General features: G+C 41.6%; 1 protein-coding gene across 1 annotated transcript in view; it reads right to left on the bottom strand.

Annotated features, from left to right (window-relative positions):
• The window catches only part of ASH1L (ASH1 like histone lysine methyltransferase), a 197,686-nt gene that overhangs the window by 127,756 nt on the left and 53,975 nt on the right, over positions 1-15,955 (bottom strand). The window contains 1 exon segment of the mRNA XM_043568552.1: positions 1,008-5,565. Coding sequence (XP_043424487.1) covers positions 1,008-5,565 — 4,558 coding nt within the window.

The following is a 15,955-nucleotide window of genomic DNA, read 5'->3' as shown; positions in this document are numbered from 1 at the left end:
AGCAAAAACACTTTAGAGGGGTTTATCATTTCCTATAATGCCTAAGTTTTTAATCTTTTGGGGAATGATTTTACCAACTAACATCTGCGCACTTACAATGTGCAAATCACTTCAATACACACATTATAATCTCATTTACTTCTCACGATAACCCTATTGTTACCATTTTATAGGAAGAGGTATGGAGGCTTAGAGAACTGACTTGGGAGAATGTGATGCAATTTATAGATTTTTCCCCTGAAAAGTACGCACAAGCACACATACACATGATTGTACTTGTAACTCTACAGAGGTTCCGCAGGCTTCCTAGAGTTACCTACAACCAAACCCCCAGAGCTGAGATCTCTGATAAAGACCTTCTCACTCACAGATGCCTTCTTTCTACATGAATGGGCAGCGCTTCCACTTTCTTGTTTCCTATCTTTGTTTCAGTTCTTACGAGCTTTGCAGGTGTTTCAAATGTATCATGCGGATTCGTTTTATGTCATTTCATACGCGACTGAAGCAGCTTTTGTGAGGATACCTAGAGATCACTCTGCAGAATGAAGTCCCTTTTACGACGTTGATAATTTTGAAAGCCTAGATTTTTATTATGAGACACACTGGGTTGACATTTCTTCCTGTAACATAAACTCACTTGTAATTACTAGATTAGAATATATTAAAAGTCCTGCACAGCTGCCAACAACACCCATGGGCCATTTCTCCCTAAAGAAACTGTAACCGCCTTTTTGCGTGAGAAAGAAGCACCATTTTTCCTGGTTTCCAAAACTTGAGTGTTGTTTGTTTTTGTAACGGTACCTCTTCTCAAAATTCAGAGTTAATGCAAAGACAGGCCTTATCTTACTTCTCACATGTACCAAAACCAAGAACGCTGAAGATACCATGCCACATCTATTTATACAAACCAAACCGTTAAGAGTTCACATACACGCATCAGGCAACCTGAGGGCCAAGTCCTCTCCTTTCCCAACACAAACAACAGGCAGCGAAGGAGCCCTCCTTACCTGTGGCGGTCTGCACTGCCCTCTCGCCGGAAGGCAGTGGCTCCTTCCTGTGAGGCCGAGTGAGCGAAGTGTCCTGTGCAGAAAACAGTCCAGGACTGTCAGCTAGTCTCTTCCGGCCGCTGGAGTTCGGGTTGGGGACTCGGCAGCTGCCTATTGCACTTGTGAAAAGGTTTGTATGCTCATCGCTGCTGGCCGGGTCAGAGCTGGGAGTGAACCCTCCCAGGGATAAGCTCGGAGAACTCTCTGAACAGTCGATCTGTAAAGGTGTTTGCAATCCCAAAGCCAGTGGACTAGATTCTGAAGGCTCTCGGTGGACCCACTGTTCTTCTCGATTTATTAAGCTTTTCGAAGGAGAGAGATGAGGGCAGGACATATGACATCGGTGCTTTTCCTTATGCTTATATCGCTCTCCAACAGTTTCCTTCCCAAATCGATAGCGTTTCAAGGACTCCAAAACAGATCTGGAAGAGCCGGCGTCCATGGAAACCTGGGGTTGCTCAGAAGAGCGGTGTTCTCTGTGCTTGTGACGGTGCCTATGTTTGTGCTCGACCATCCAACCATAGGCCATCTCGGGAGGGACGCTAGGGTAGGTGCTCATGGAAAGGAGAGGAGTCCTGCTGGTTGTGAGAAAGGCCTCCTGTCGCAGTAGCTTATGCTTTTTCTTATGGTATTTGGTGGGGTTGAGAAGTAAGTGACCAGCATGCATGTAGGAAGGAGGTGGAAGCGGAGGAGTGAAAGAGGGAGACGGAGGAGGGTAGAGAGTGGGGGGGTACCTTCCATAGTAACCTAGTCCCAGGGGAGTGGCTGTAAGGGGTGACGGAGAGTAAGGCATGCCGTAGGACGGATAGAATCCTGTACCGGAAAGAGGAAAACTAAGGCTGTGCATGAAGGGCATTTCGGCCATTGCCTCCCTCATCTTAGGGGGTCTCCCTCTCTTCTTTTTTAAGTCAGGTTTTCGAATGTAGTGCAAAGGGTCCAAGGGGAAAGAAGGATGTGTATAGAAGCTATTAAAGTTGATGCGAAAAATAGTGGGCAGCAGGTCTCGGGGGATAAAATGATGACTTCGGTGGGTGATTCGAATTTCACTCAGACGACTTATCAGTTCCTCCAGATCTGCAATAAAGTCTGGATCCTGTCTGCTTCGGAGCTGGGGGTATTTCTTTTTCCGTTTTCGTTTCTGCCTCTTCGTCTTGTCATAGCTGAGGTAATCGTGATTCCTGCGCTTACATTTGTGTTTATGTTTTTCTTTAAGACTGCTCAGGACTGTAGAGGTTTCAGGGGGAATCAGAGAAACATGTTCAAACGAATGCCGCCTCTTTTTCTGTCCACAAAACTTCTCTGCTCTGTCCGAAGTGCTGTTATTATCGGTTCCGATTCCACTATCGCTGGGAATGGTCTCGTCGCTGTGAGACTCACTAATGGGAGAAGGAGTGGCCTCCTTCAGGGAGGTGAGTTCACTTAAGTGGGAGGGAGAATTCGGCAACAAAGTAGGAGGAGACAGTCGCCTCCTCCCCTTTGAGGCCTTCTTCATTGCAAGCGTCTGGATCATACTGCCCTGTCTGGAGTGTAAATGCAGATACGGCACTGAACTGGGTTCCACGAAGCCCGCGTCACTGCTCACAGGGCTCTGACCCCCACTAGTCCCAGAAGACTGGGAGCACACAGGTGACGGGAGAATCTCTGACCCACTAGCAGAGGAGGGCAGCAAAGGGGGAAGGATCTGTCCTAATGCCGAGCCAGCTGCCTGCTGAGCAGTTTGCTCAAGGACAGCAAGGCTGGTAGGGCTACCAGAAAGAATGCCGTTTAAGACGGTTTTTGGTTTTCGACCCCTTCTCTTTCCTATGTAAATGGTTCCTTTCTTGCTGACGTTTATCTGCTGGCCCAATTTAGAGCCAAACGTGGCGGCAAGACTGGACACTGTGTTATGGAGTTTGGATTGCACTTTCCCTTTATTACTTGATTCTACGGAGCTTGACAGAATCTGATTCAGCAGTTTCTTCCTCTTCAAAGTCTTCATTTTATTTATTTTGCGGATAATTGTTTTCATCAGCTGTCCGTTGTTTCTCTTGGTCATTTTTTTATCTGGATCCATCTCTAGGTCACTCATGCTGCAGACAGCGGGCCTATGCCTGTCGTCCAGATCGTCTGGGTCCTGAAGCTGATCCTCACTCTCAAAGAAATCACTGCTGCTCCGATGGTTGTCACTTTCAGACTCCAGCTTGCTTGGACTCTCGGTGGCAACAAACGGAGCCACGGAGAGTACAGGTGGCTTCATCTTGACCGGTGACCTCATCTGCCTCTTCGGTCTGCCTCTCTTTTTCGGAAAAGGAGACACAGAAAGACTTTGCTTGAAGGAAGGAATTTCGATTTCTGGCTGTAAGATCGGGGGTTCCTGTTCTTCCTTAGACTGCAAAGAAAACACTTTAGAGGCAGGGATTTTTAAAGTCCTTTTGGGTGGCCCTTCCAGTTGAGGCATCTCCTTAGCTTTAGGTCTTCCCCTCTTGGGCTTATAAATGTCAGACAAAAGGTCACTAGAGACACACATACTGGAGGAGAGCTTGTGAGTAGCAAAAGCCTTGTGAGCGGGTTTTTCACCATCAGTTAGGAGAGCAAGAGACGGCGCCGTGGACTTGCTCAGCTTTGGCAATCGGCGTTTCAGGAAGTCATGATCTACAAACGAAGATGGTCCGATGTTTTTCATAAACTTGGCTGGCTCAGAATTACTACCTGATAGTGAGCTACACGCAACATTCTTAAAAAGCTCTGATCTTTCTAACTCTAGCCCTTTGGGAGACCGGCACGTGCCTCTCGCCACCACTTTAGTCCACCGAGGTTTCCTTCCTTTCCGTTTTTTCAATGGTTTCGACTGCAAACTCGTGCCTAGGCTTTCAGCCACTTGGCAGTGTTTGTCTGACGCACCTACTGCACCAAGTTTTAGAAAGGGCTTGTTACTAAATAAACTAGTGAAGTTAACAACCGAAGGGGTAATTGCGTGAATACTGGAGTCGGAAGTCAAACTTGGCTTTTTTCCCAGGGAAGAGCTTATTCTTGGAATATCTAGATGTGCGGTTTTTGAATCAGTTAGCTCTTTATCAATCCCTTTACATTCGATGTTCATGCTGTGACCCACGGACCTATGACCAATGTTCAAGTGGGTACTTTCAGGAGTAAACTGGTTCTTTCCAACAGATTCAGAAATTTCTTCCATTAATTCTGTGGAAGGACTTAAAAGCAATGGATTAGGGGCCAGCTGTGAAGTTTCAGGGGGACTTCTGGTTAGAGGGTTGACAGATACGGTGGGCGATGGGGAGGGGAGACTGCTCTCTCCTACTGCACTGAACGGGGATTTTGCTGTGGATGCGTCTGAAGCAGCTCCCATTTGAAAGTCCGGAGAAGTGCAGTACACGGGAGGTTGCTTTTCATGCTTTGAGGTTTCATAAGGCCCCCTGTCACTGGATGAGAAACTGTCTTGCTGAATGCATGTTCCTTCGCTGAACATTTCTTTCTCCAAATTGATGATTTCTTTTCGAACTGAGAACTTTTCCAATATGCTTTCTTTACTCTGCCGTATAACATTCTTCTCAAAAGTTTTGCTGGTGGTGCTGTCTTTCAGGGATTCAGAAAGTTCCTGACTTTCATGACTACTGATGTTTGTACTACAAGAAGCCTTAAGTGGTTCCTGAGTGGGGAGCAGTGCTTCGGCTTTAAGGTTTATGGCGTCTTTACTGACCAGGCCTGCCATAGAGCAAGTCACCAGTCTCTTTCCCATGTCCTTGTTAACTAATCCCATTGCTGAATTTGCTACAATCTTCTTTGCACAGTCCTTGGCCACTAGGCCGACAGTAGAACTCAATTTCTTTCCCAAGTCTTTATTAACCAGCCCAACCACAGTGCCAAGTCCTAACTTCTTTCCAGAGTCCTTGTTCACTAACCCTGGAACAATCCCAATTCCTAGCTTCTTTCCTGAATCCTTGCTCAGCAGTCCTACTGTAGTGACAGTTCCTGGCTTTCTGCCTAAGTCTTTATTAATGAACACCGCCGTAGTGCCCGTTCCTAGTTTTTTCACAGAGTCCTTATTGACCAATCCTACTGTGGCATTAAACACTGGCTTTTTCCCAGGATCTTTAGTTACCAATCCAACTGCTGTGCTGATGGCTGGTTTTTTTATTAAGTCCTTATGTAGTATTCCAGCTACAGAGCCAACGCCTGCTTTCCGGATCAAATCTTTGCTAACCAATCCCGCAGCAGTGCCAGTTCCCAACTTCTTCGGTTTAGTCTTGGAAGACTTAGAGGGAGGGCAAGTTGCGATGAGCTGTGCCAGCTTCTCTGTCACACTCGTTCCTCCATTAAGTAATGCTCGGTCCTTGAAATCAGGCTCCCGGCTCCCAACAAGAGTAGATGATGTTGCATTAATGTAATCTGTCATTTCTGAGTGTACTGGAGACAGCTTCTTCAACAAAGGACTGTTTTCTCCCTGTGAATGAAGACGGATGCCTTCTTCGGATTGGCATTCAATGGCTGCAACATCACCTGCTTTCTTGTACAACTTTGAAGGGTCCTAAAATTTGAACAAGAAACAGGTTTCAGAGAGAGTAAACCTCGTATCACACTTCGGTTTAGCATTAAACCTGAACAACCTGACTGATCACATATCAGATAAAACATAGGCAAGAGTGCTTTATTTAAAAAGGCTTATTTAAAAACCTAACTAATGTTAAACACCATGTCACCATACAGGAGTTCCTCTGCTGCTGTATCAGAGGCTAGCAAAACGTTACCTGTGCTGACTCTCAACCACACACACTTATATATTACTCAACATTTAAAAATAACCTGATTTTTTTTGACATTGTTTGAAAATGGCAAATTAGCAATCTACTCTTACCTTACTTTAGACTGAATATTTGCATACAAACATCCTATTTTTAAAAAGATAAGTATTGTTAGTTACAATAACCAATGGCACTCTTTTAAAATAATAGTTCACTGGGGCACCTGGGTGGCTCAGTCGGTTAGCTACCTGACTTTGGCTCAGGTCATGATCTCCCGGTTCGTGAGTTTAAGCCCTGCATGGGCTTCCCTGCTTTCAGCGCAGAGCCCGCTTTGGATCCTCTGTCTCACCCTCTCTTTGCCCCTCCCCCGCACGCATTCGCTCTCAAAAATAAATACACGTTAAAAAATATATATTTAAAAATAAAATAAAATAATTGTTCACTGCCTACCTCCTTCATTGATAGCAAAGATTTCAAACCAGTGCTGTACAACCCCTAACCTACTTCCACTCCTTTAACTCATTCTCAATTATAGTTTATTTTTATTTTTTCAATGTTTATTTATTTTAAGAGAAAGAGCGCAAGTAGGGGAGGGGCAGAGAGAGAAGGAGACACAGAATCCGAAGCAGGCTCCAGGCTCTGAGCCGTCAGCACGGAGTCTGATGCAGGGCTTGAACCCACGAACCGAGCCCAAGTTGGACGCTTAACCGACTGAGCCACCCAGGTGCCCCTCAGTTATAGTTTTGAAAGAACAGTCAAGTTCTCTCAATGTGAGAGGAATAAAAAAGACAGTAAAATACATTCACATTTTCTATACAATGCACTTTTATATACCATTTATATACCATTTATATACCACCCAGGCATCTGGGTGGCTCAGTTGGTTGAGCATCTGACTCTTGATTTTGGTTCAGGTCATGATCATGAGTTCGAGCCCCAAGTCAGGCTCTGTGCTGACAGTGAAGAACCTGCTTGGGATTCTCTCTCTCTCCTTTGCTGTCTGCCCCTTCTGTGCTCATGCTTTCTTCCTCTATCTCTCTCTCAAAATAAATAAATAAACTTGAATAAAAAGATTTGTATCACATTTTGGAGTTGGAAGTAACTTTTAAGTCATTAACATAAATTGTTACCCAATTCATGAATTCTCACCATATACTTCACAAGTGAATTAATTACTTCACACAACAATCTGTTTTACTTTTGGATAACAATGAAAGAGTTCTTTTTTTTTAGAAAAGCAAAGCTGGAGGCATCCCGATTCCGGACTTTAAGCTACATTACAAAGCTGTAGTGATCAAGACAGTATGGTACTTGCACAAAAACAGACACATAGATCAACGGAACAGAAAAGAAAACCCAGAAATGGAACCACAACTATATAAGTCAACTAATCTTTAACAAAGCAGGAAAGAATAACGAATGGAAAAAAAGACAATCTCTTCAGCAAATGGTGTCAGAAAAAACTGGACAGCAACATGCAGAAGAATGAACCTGGACCACTTTCTTAGACCGCACACAAAAGGAAATTCAAAATGGATGAAAGACCTAACCACGAGACAGGAAACCATCAACATCCTAGAAGAACGTAGGCAGCAACCTCTTTGACCTCCGCCGCAGCAACTTCTTTTTTTTTTTTTTTTTTAATTTTTTTTTTTCAACGTTTATTTATTTTTGGGACAGAGAGAGACAGAGCATGAACGGGGGAGGGGCAGAGAGAGAGGGAGACACAGAATCGGAAACGGGCTCCAGGCTCCGAGCCATCAGCCCAGAGCCTGACGCGGGGCTCGAACTCACGGACCGCGAGATCGTGACCTGGCTGAAGTCGGACGCTTAACCGAGTGCGCCACCCAGGCGCCCCCGCAGCAACTTCTTACTAGACACGTCACTGGAGGCAAGGGAAACAAAGGCAAAAATGAACTATTGGGACCTCATCAAGATAAAAACCTTCTGCACAGCAAAGGAAACAATCAACCAAACTAAAAGGCAGCCTACAGAATGGGAAAAGATATTTGCAAATGACATATGTGATAAAGGGTTAGTATCCAAAATCTAGAAGAACTTCTCAAACTCAACACCCATAAAACAAATAATCCAATTAAGAAATGGGCAGAAGACATGAATAGACACTTTTCCGAAGAAGACAGCCAGATGGCTAACATGCATGAAAAGATGCTCAACATCACTCATCAGGGAAATACAAATCAAAACCACAAGGAGATACCACCTCGCACTTCTCAGAATGGCTAACATTAACAACTCAGGCAACAACAGATGTTGGGAGAGGATGCAGAGAAAAGGGAAACACTCATACACTGTTGATGGATGTGCAAACTGGTGCAGCCACTCTGGAAAACAGTCTGCAGGCTCCTCCAAACATTAAAAATAGAACTACCCTACAACCCAGCAATTACACTACTAGGTATTTATCCAAAGGATACAAAAGTACAGATTTGAAGGGGTACACATACTCCCCAATGTTTATAGCAGCGTTATGAACAACAGTCAAATTATGGAAAGAGTCCAATTGTCCAATGACTGATGAATGGATAAAGAGGTGGTATTTGTATGTATGTGTCTATATATTAAAATATATACACATATATAAACTTATAAATATATACATACAATGGAATATTACTCAGCCATCAAAAAGAATAAAAGACTAGAATCTTGGGGCGCCTGGGTGACTCAGCCAGTTAAACGTCTGACTCGTGATCTTAGCTCAGGTCTCGATCTCAGGGCCATGACTAAGCTGTGTACTTAAAAAAAAAAAATAATAACTGAATCTCGCCATTTGCAATGATGTGGATGGACTAGAGTGTATTATGTACGCTAAGCAAAGCAAGTCAGTCAAAGACAAATACCATTATGATTTCTTTCATATGTAGAATTTAGGAAACAAAACAGATGAACATATGGGAAGGGGGAGAAAAACAGAGAGAAAGATAAGAGACTCTTAATGATAGAAAACAAACTGAGGGTTACAGACTGAGGGAGGGGGGTGGGGGGATGGGATAGATGGGTGAGGGCACATTAAGAGGAACACTGGGTGTTGTATGTAAGTGATGAATCACTGAATTCTACTCCTGACACCAATATTACACAATATGTTAATTAACTAGAATTTAAATAAAAATTTTGGGGAAAAAAAGTCTAAAGAAATAAAAAAGATTTATTTAAATCAAAAATATGAACTTCATTTGACACTGTCAGGGAAAACAAATAATTTTTCTCCCATGTTTCAACACAGATTTTCTTGAACAACTGAAGTATAATTGACGTAAAGAGTTCTTTTTAACCATGAAATAAAAATGAAAGACTTGAACAAATGGAAATACATACTGTGTTTGTGGATAGGAAGACATAAGATGACAATTTTCCCAAAACAAATTTATAAATTTAATGCTATGCCAATAAAAATACCACCAAAATTTCATTCAGGAGTAAGAAAAAATATAAAATTCTTTTGAAAAATTAGACAAGCAAGAATAACAAGCAAAATCTTAAAAAGAAGAAAAGCAGGAGTACAACTGTACCAAATGTAAAATTATTTTTTAAAGCTTCTATCGTTAAACAGTACAGAACTTACACACAGAAAGACCGAAGAACCAATGGAAGAGGGGGAACAACAAAAAACAAATTCAAGCATACCCAGACATGTACCGCATGTAAAATGGTATAATTTCTATAGAAGGGAAATGGGTAATAACTAGAATACCATACGCATTTAACTACAGGAACCCCACCAGTAGAAGACCAAATCCCTACTGGATTAGATTTTTGCCAAGATACGCTGGCAAAAATATAACAGCTGCAGAAAACTATAAAATGTACCACTACTTTTTAAGATTTTAAGTAATCTCTACATCCAACGTGGGGCTCAAACTCACAACTCTAAGGTCAACAGTTATACTTGACTGAGCCAGCCAGGCACCCCCTACCACCATTTTAATAGCAAAACTCTAAAATAATTATCTACAGGAGAGTGGCTGATTAAACCAAAGGAATGTGTATAAGAGAGTACTATGAAACTGCAAAAAAAAAAAAAAAAAAAAAAAAAAAAAAAAGCCCGAAAAAACAAGACCCCAAAAAAGGAGAGACCAACCAACTGCTGTGTGATCCTCTTTAAGAATACAATGTTGGGGCGCCTGGGTGGCGCAGTCGGTTAAGCGTCCGACTTCAGCCAGGTCACGATCTCGCGGTCCGTGAGTTCGAGCCCCATGTCGGGCTCTGGGCTGATGGCTCAGAGCCTGGAGCCTGTTTCCCATTCTGTGTCTCCCTCTCTCTCTGCCCCTCCCCCGTTCATGCTCTGTCTCTCTCTGTCCCAAAAATAAATAAACATTGAAAAAAAAATTAAAAAAAAAAAAAAAAAAAAGAATACAATGTTAAATGAAAAAAAGAATTAGAACAGGGGCTATAAATATACCACCTTACATATAAAGAGGAATATGAATATATACAGGTATCTGATCACATTAAACATGGAAGGAAAAAACCGAAAGATTAATAGAAATGGTGACCTACAAGGGGAGGAAAGAGGCCTAGATGTCAGACTTCTCTGCATCTACTTATGGTTATGACTTTGCAATTAAGTACTTTAAGTATTTAAGAAACAAAATTATATCATATAGAAACATATTCCAAATCTCTAAATATTGAAAACAACGTAAACAAATATATCTATCAAATTAAGTACATAGCTATATGGAAGACGATTATTTTGAATTACTTTAAAACAGTCTTTGGACAATACATTTTAAAGACAAAATGATATCCACAAGAAATCTTAAATTCCATCCAGGGAGACTGATATTAGTGGTAGTATTGGTATAATTACTTTGAACCCAGATAGATGGATAATTGATAGATATATAGATCAAATAAGTTACTATGTGAATGTCATTAGGAACCAAATTTTTTTTTTTTTAACGTTTATTTATTTTTGAGACAGAGAGAGACAGAGCATGAACGGGGGAGGGTCAGAGAGAGGGAGACACAGAATCCGAAACAGGCTCCAGGCTCTGAGCTGTCGGCACAGAGCCCGACTCGGGGCTCGGACTCACGGACCGCGAGATGATGACCTGAGCCGAAGTCGGCCGCCTAACCGACTGAGCCACCCAGGCGCCCCTAGGAACCAAATTTTTGTAAGAAAAAAAAGGAGACACAATATAAAACCAAAGAGATTAAAACCCCTATAATTTCAAGTTGAAATATTAGAAACGTACAAAGTCTTTAACACACACCCACACTTTCCCCCTTATCTCTATCAAACTGCCTAAATACAATGAAAATCCAGTAGCAATGAACACCTCTAATACCCAGGACTGTGGTCTCTACCTATCACTTCCCAGTAAAAGGGGAGGAACCAGGGTTCCCTGAAGAACAGACCACATCCCAGTATTAGGTAGGAAATGTAGCACAAGAGGATCCTAGCGATGGACGTAAATAGATCTCTGAACTTGTACTAGTCACTCTACTCTTTAATTTGAAATTTACCATAATGAAATGTGTTCATTAAAATAAGTTCTTCCTAAGGGGCGCCTGGGTGGCTCAGTCTGTTGAACATCTGACTTCAGCTCAGGTCATGATCTTGCGGTCCGTGGGTTTGAGCCCCGTGTCGGGCTCTGTGCTGACAGCTCGGAGCCTGGAGCCTGCTTTGGATCCTGAATCCCTCTCTCTGCCCCTCCCCCGCTCATGCTCTGTGTCTCTCTCCCTCAAAAATAAATCAACATTAAAAAAAAAAAATTAAAGTAAGTTCTTCCTAAGAGTGATGTAAAATCTGCCTTTCTGCAACTCTCACTTACTGGTCTGAGTCTCACCTTCTCAAATCACATAGAATAAGTCTAATTGCTCTGCTTTCCAGCAGCTTCTCACCCATGTGATCTCAACCACACAGTCAACCTTCTGCCCCAAATGGTTTCACTTCTTTCTGGTCATTTTCTGACGGACGCGTTTCAGTTTCTCGACACTCCTCTTTACTTTATGGCAACTAAAGGAGAACACAATTCCACCCATAGTTGATCACCTCAGAATTAAGGAAACTTAATTATTTCTTTTGGACTAGACTCTTACAATTTTGCCCAAGGGGAAAATGACTTTTTTTTGACAGTCTCCTGTACAATTTATAAATAGTAAGCTTGTGATTAAACAAACCCCTTACATTTTCCTCCCATTTTACTAAGAAACAATAGGCTCATTCTGTACGTTCATAGTTACTTTTCAAAACTTAACAATTAAGAGGCTTTATTAAGTACTTTGAAATATATTTGTATCTGAAAACTACATTTCTTTTTTATTTTGTTTTATTTTTTATTTTTTAAAATTTACATCCAAATTAGTTAGCATATAGTGCAACAATGATTTCAGGAGTAGATTCCCTAGTGCCCCTCCCCCATTTAGCCCATCCCCCCTCCCACAACCCTTCCAGCAACCCTCAGTTTGTTCTCCGTATTTATGAGTCTCTTCTGTTTTGTCCCCCTCCCTGTTTTTATATTATTTTTGTTTCCCTTCCCTTATGTTCATCTGTTTTGTCTCTTCAAGTCCTCATATAAGTAAAGTCATATAATATTTATCTTTCTCTGACTAATTTCACTTAGCTAATTTCACTAACAATACCCTCCAGTTCCATCCACGTAGCTGCAAATGGCAAGACTTCATTCTTTTTGATTGCCGGGTAATACTCCATTGTATATATACACCACATTTCCTTTATCCATTCATCTGTCGATGGACATTGGGCTCTTTCCATACTTCGGCTATTGTGGATAGTGCTGCTATAAACATGGGGGTGCGTGTGTCCCTTCGAAACAGCCCACCTGTATCCCATGGATAAATACTCAGTAGTGCAAATGCTGGGTCGTGGGGTAGTTCTATTTTTAGTTTCTTGAGGAACCCCCATACTGTTTTCTAGAGTGGCTGCACCAGCTTGCATCCCCAGAAAACTACAACATTTCTAACGTTAAAACTTACCTGTAAAAATCCATCTTGTACAAACTGAGACTATGTACAGTGAAGTGGATAAAGTTAACAACAGTGAACGGAAGGAGCCAGAACAAATGTTTATACTATATAATCCCATTCAGGAGGCCCCGGGGGGCTCGGTTGGTAAAGTGTCTGACTCTTGATTTCGGATCAGGTCACGATCTCACGGATTGGGAGTTTGAGCCCCACGTCAGGTTCTATGCTGACAGCGTGGAGCCTGCTTGGGATTCTCTCTCTCCCTCTCTCTGTCCCTTCCCTGCTCATGCAACACTCTCTCTAAATACATACGTAAACTTAAAAAAAAAAAAAAAAAGTCAGGAAAACAGCCCCCCGTGGTATGAGGCAGCGTGGCGTGGGCGGCAGTGAAAGGGAAGGAGCATGAGAGGGTCTGACAGGTGCTGGCGGTGTTGCAGCTCTTAAACTGGACACTGGCCAGAGGGGGTACTGTGGACTGTGAAGATCCACTGAGCTGTCGCACGATTTATGTGTGCTTATACTTCAGTAAAAGTCATTTTAAAAATTCTGCCTAAAGCGGAGACATACACAGTTCCCATATCCTGCTAAAGGACTGTACTCAAGTCTGGGTTTTTGTGTCTGTCAGAAATATTAACTAAAATCGGCCTAAAACACTATCCCACAGTAAAGGGTCAATGATGAAAGGAGAAGAAAAAAGATATACACAGATAATTTAGTTTTGGTTTCAAAGATCTCTTCTTCCAAATTCTGCCACTGGATAAAGTGAGTCAATGAGATTATATTAATAAGACAATGCAAAACTACCTATGGTGCTGGTGATAGTAGTCTCTTACATTCCTAAGAACCTTTTAAAATGACAATTGGTCATAAGAAGGGTCATTTTTAACAGAGTATATTATATGTTGGGCAACAAAAAGGATATCTTATCAAAACGCCCCATTAGGCATATAATTTTTTTCAACACAAAAATAGCTTTACTCCAAATATAAAGTTAGGCTTATTTTAAAAACTGACAAAAGTACTACCATCCATGGATAAACACTTTTACATTTCAGATCTTTCCATCACATGCACAAAAACACATGTACATCCTTGTATAAAAATGGTCCAAAAATGCTTTTTGTTTTGTACCTTGGTTAACTTAAATGCTACAAGAAGACACCTTTCTGTGCAAACAAATCAGGAATTAGACTACTGATTCAACGGTTTCACAACAGTCTGCAGTTCATTAAATCAACCTACTTGCTGCTTTTAAAATAACTTCTGGTTATTTATTATTATAAATAGTATATGATAAACATCCAATTACATAAATCTTTGCTATTGTCCAATTATTTCCCTCAGAGAATTGTTAAAGGTATAATATATAGAATAAATAGTTACACATATTGACCAGCTATGCACCAAAGGGGGGAAAAATTATTTCAAAGGGGAAAAAAAAGCTCATTACAAAAATCCAGAATGGGGGTGTCTGGGTGGCTCAGTCAGTTAAACATCTGACTTCAGCTCAGGTCATGATCTCGTGGTCCGTGAGTTCGAGCCCCGCGTCGGGCTCTGTGCTGACAGCTCAGAGCCTGGAGCCTGTTTCAGATTCTGTGTCTCCCTCTCTCATGCTCTCTCTCTCTCAAAAATAAACATAAAAAAACCCAAACAAACACAGAATGTATAAAACAATACATTTCTACAACTCAAGATAATACTTTATGATGTGTGATATTCCATACTGTTAGGCAATGCTTCTTAGAGCAGAAACAACAATACCATCTGATAGCCTGATCCTGATAATTCTGAAATTAAACACTGCCAGTTCGGGTGATTTGATTAGAGAGCCATCTTCAAAAATTTTACTATCTGCCATTTCCTGTTCTAGTAAGTTCATGGAGTTCTCATTTCAAATGCCATTATTTCTAGGATTACTTACTATTTAAGTTCATTTTCAAATCTACTTGTTATTGTCCTGTTTTGTTTTTTTTTTTAATTTTTTTTTCAACATTTATTTTTGGGACAGAGAGAGACAGAGCATGAACGGGGGAGGGTCAGAGAGAGAGGGAGACACAGAATCGGAAACAGGCTCCAGGCTCCGAGCCATCAGCCCAGAGCCTGACGCGGGGCTCGAACTCACGGACCGCGAGATCGTGACCTGGCTGAAGTCGGACGCTTAACCGACTGCGCCACCCAGGCGCCCCATGTCCTGTTTTTATCAAATGGCTTTTTGCCCACTTTACACATTTAAACCCCCTCCAGGGGGTCCCCACGCTTACAGTTCTCTGGTTGTAAAGGCCACGTGTTCCCGTGCTAACTTCCCTGCTGCGGGCCTGGGCTCCCGCACGCACCGGCCGTACTGTTTTCTGTCTATGGTTTACATTAAGCCATGTGAGTTTTCTGGTGAGACATCAATGTTCTAAATGTGAAGACAAGCCTTTTTACTCCCACTGTCAGTGCTTAAGATTTCACAATCTACAATTTTTTTTTTTTTTTTTTGCATTTCTATTTACATTTCATTTATTACCTGTTATTGGGAACTTCTGGTGACATGACTTTGCTGGCCGTGTGTACTTCTTCAGCACTGAAACAACTGTTAAAAGGTCCTGGTCCACATTATCTTTCTAAATTGTGGAGTTTATCATTACTGATTTAGAAGAGCCCTTAACATGTCAGAAATAAGTTCTTTTCTTCTGCCGTGTTACACTTATTTCCCTCAACCTATCAGTTGTCTTTCCACTTCCTATTAGATTTCTTAAAGAAGTTTTATGCATTCAAATACATACGAAAAACTGTACTAAGTACGTCACACACTCTCTCATTCAATCCTGACTGTAGTAACTGCTGCAGTTACTATAACTGACTTCATTAAATAGAAAAAAGAGAACAGTTTAGATATTCTCTGCCCAGCATCACCTAACCAGTTAAGTGACTGAGCCATGATTTAAACCTAGTCTCATTTCACAGCCATTCTGTTCAATAAAACAGTCTCTCTAGCTCTAACGCTGTTGTCACAGATTACTTGGAAAGGTCATGTCCTTCTGAAGACAACAATCTTCCCTTCATCTTCAATGAATTTTTTTTCTTTTTGCTTTAAATTATTTACCTGTCTTGAATTTTGAAAATAACCTGTGAGTAGGTAAGCAGCCTTTACCTCAGAAGGTCTGTCCGTTTCGAGGATTTCCATTATGCACTTCACGTTAATTCACACTCGGGTCTTTCTTTAAGCTCTCCATT

Source organism: Prionailurus bengalensis, chromosome E4 (genome assembly GCF_016509475.1).
Source record: "Prionailurus bengalensis isolate Pbe53 chromosome E4, Fcat_Pben_1.1_paternal_pri, whole genome shotgun sequence".
Lineage (NCBI taxonomy): Eukaryota > Metazoa > Chordata > Mammalia > Carnivora > Felidae > Prionailurus > Prionailurus bengalensis.
The sequence above is the reverse complement of the archived record's forward strand: the minus strand, read 5'-3'. Positions and strand labels throughout refer to the sequence as shown.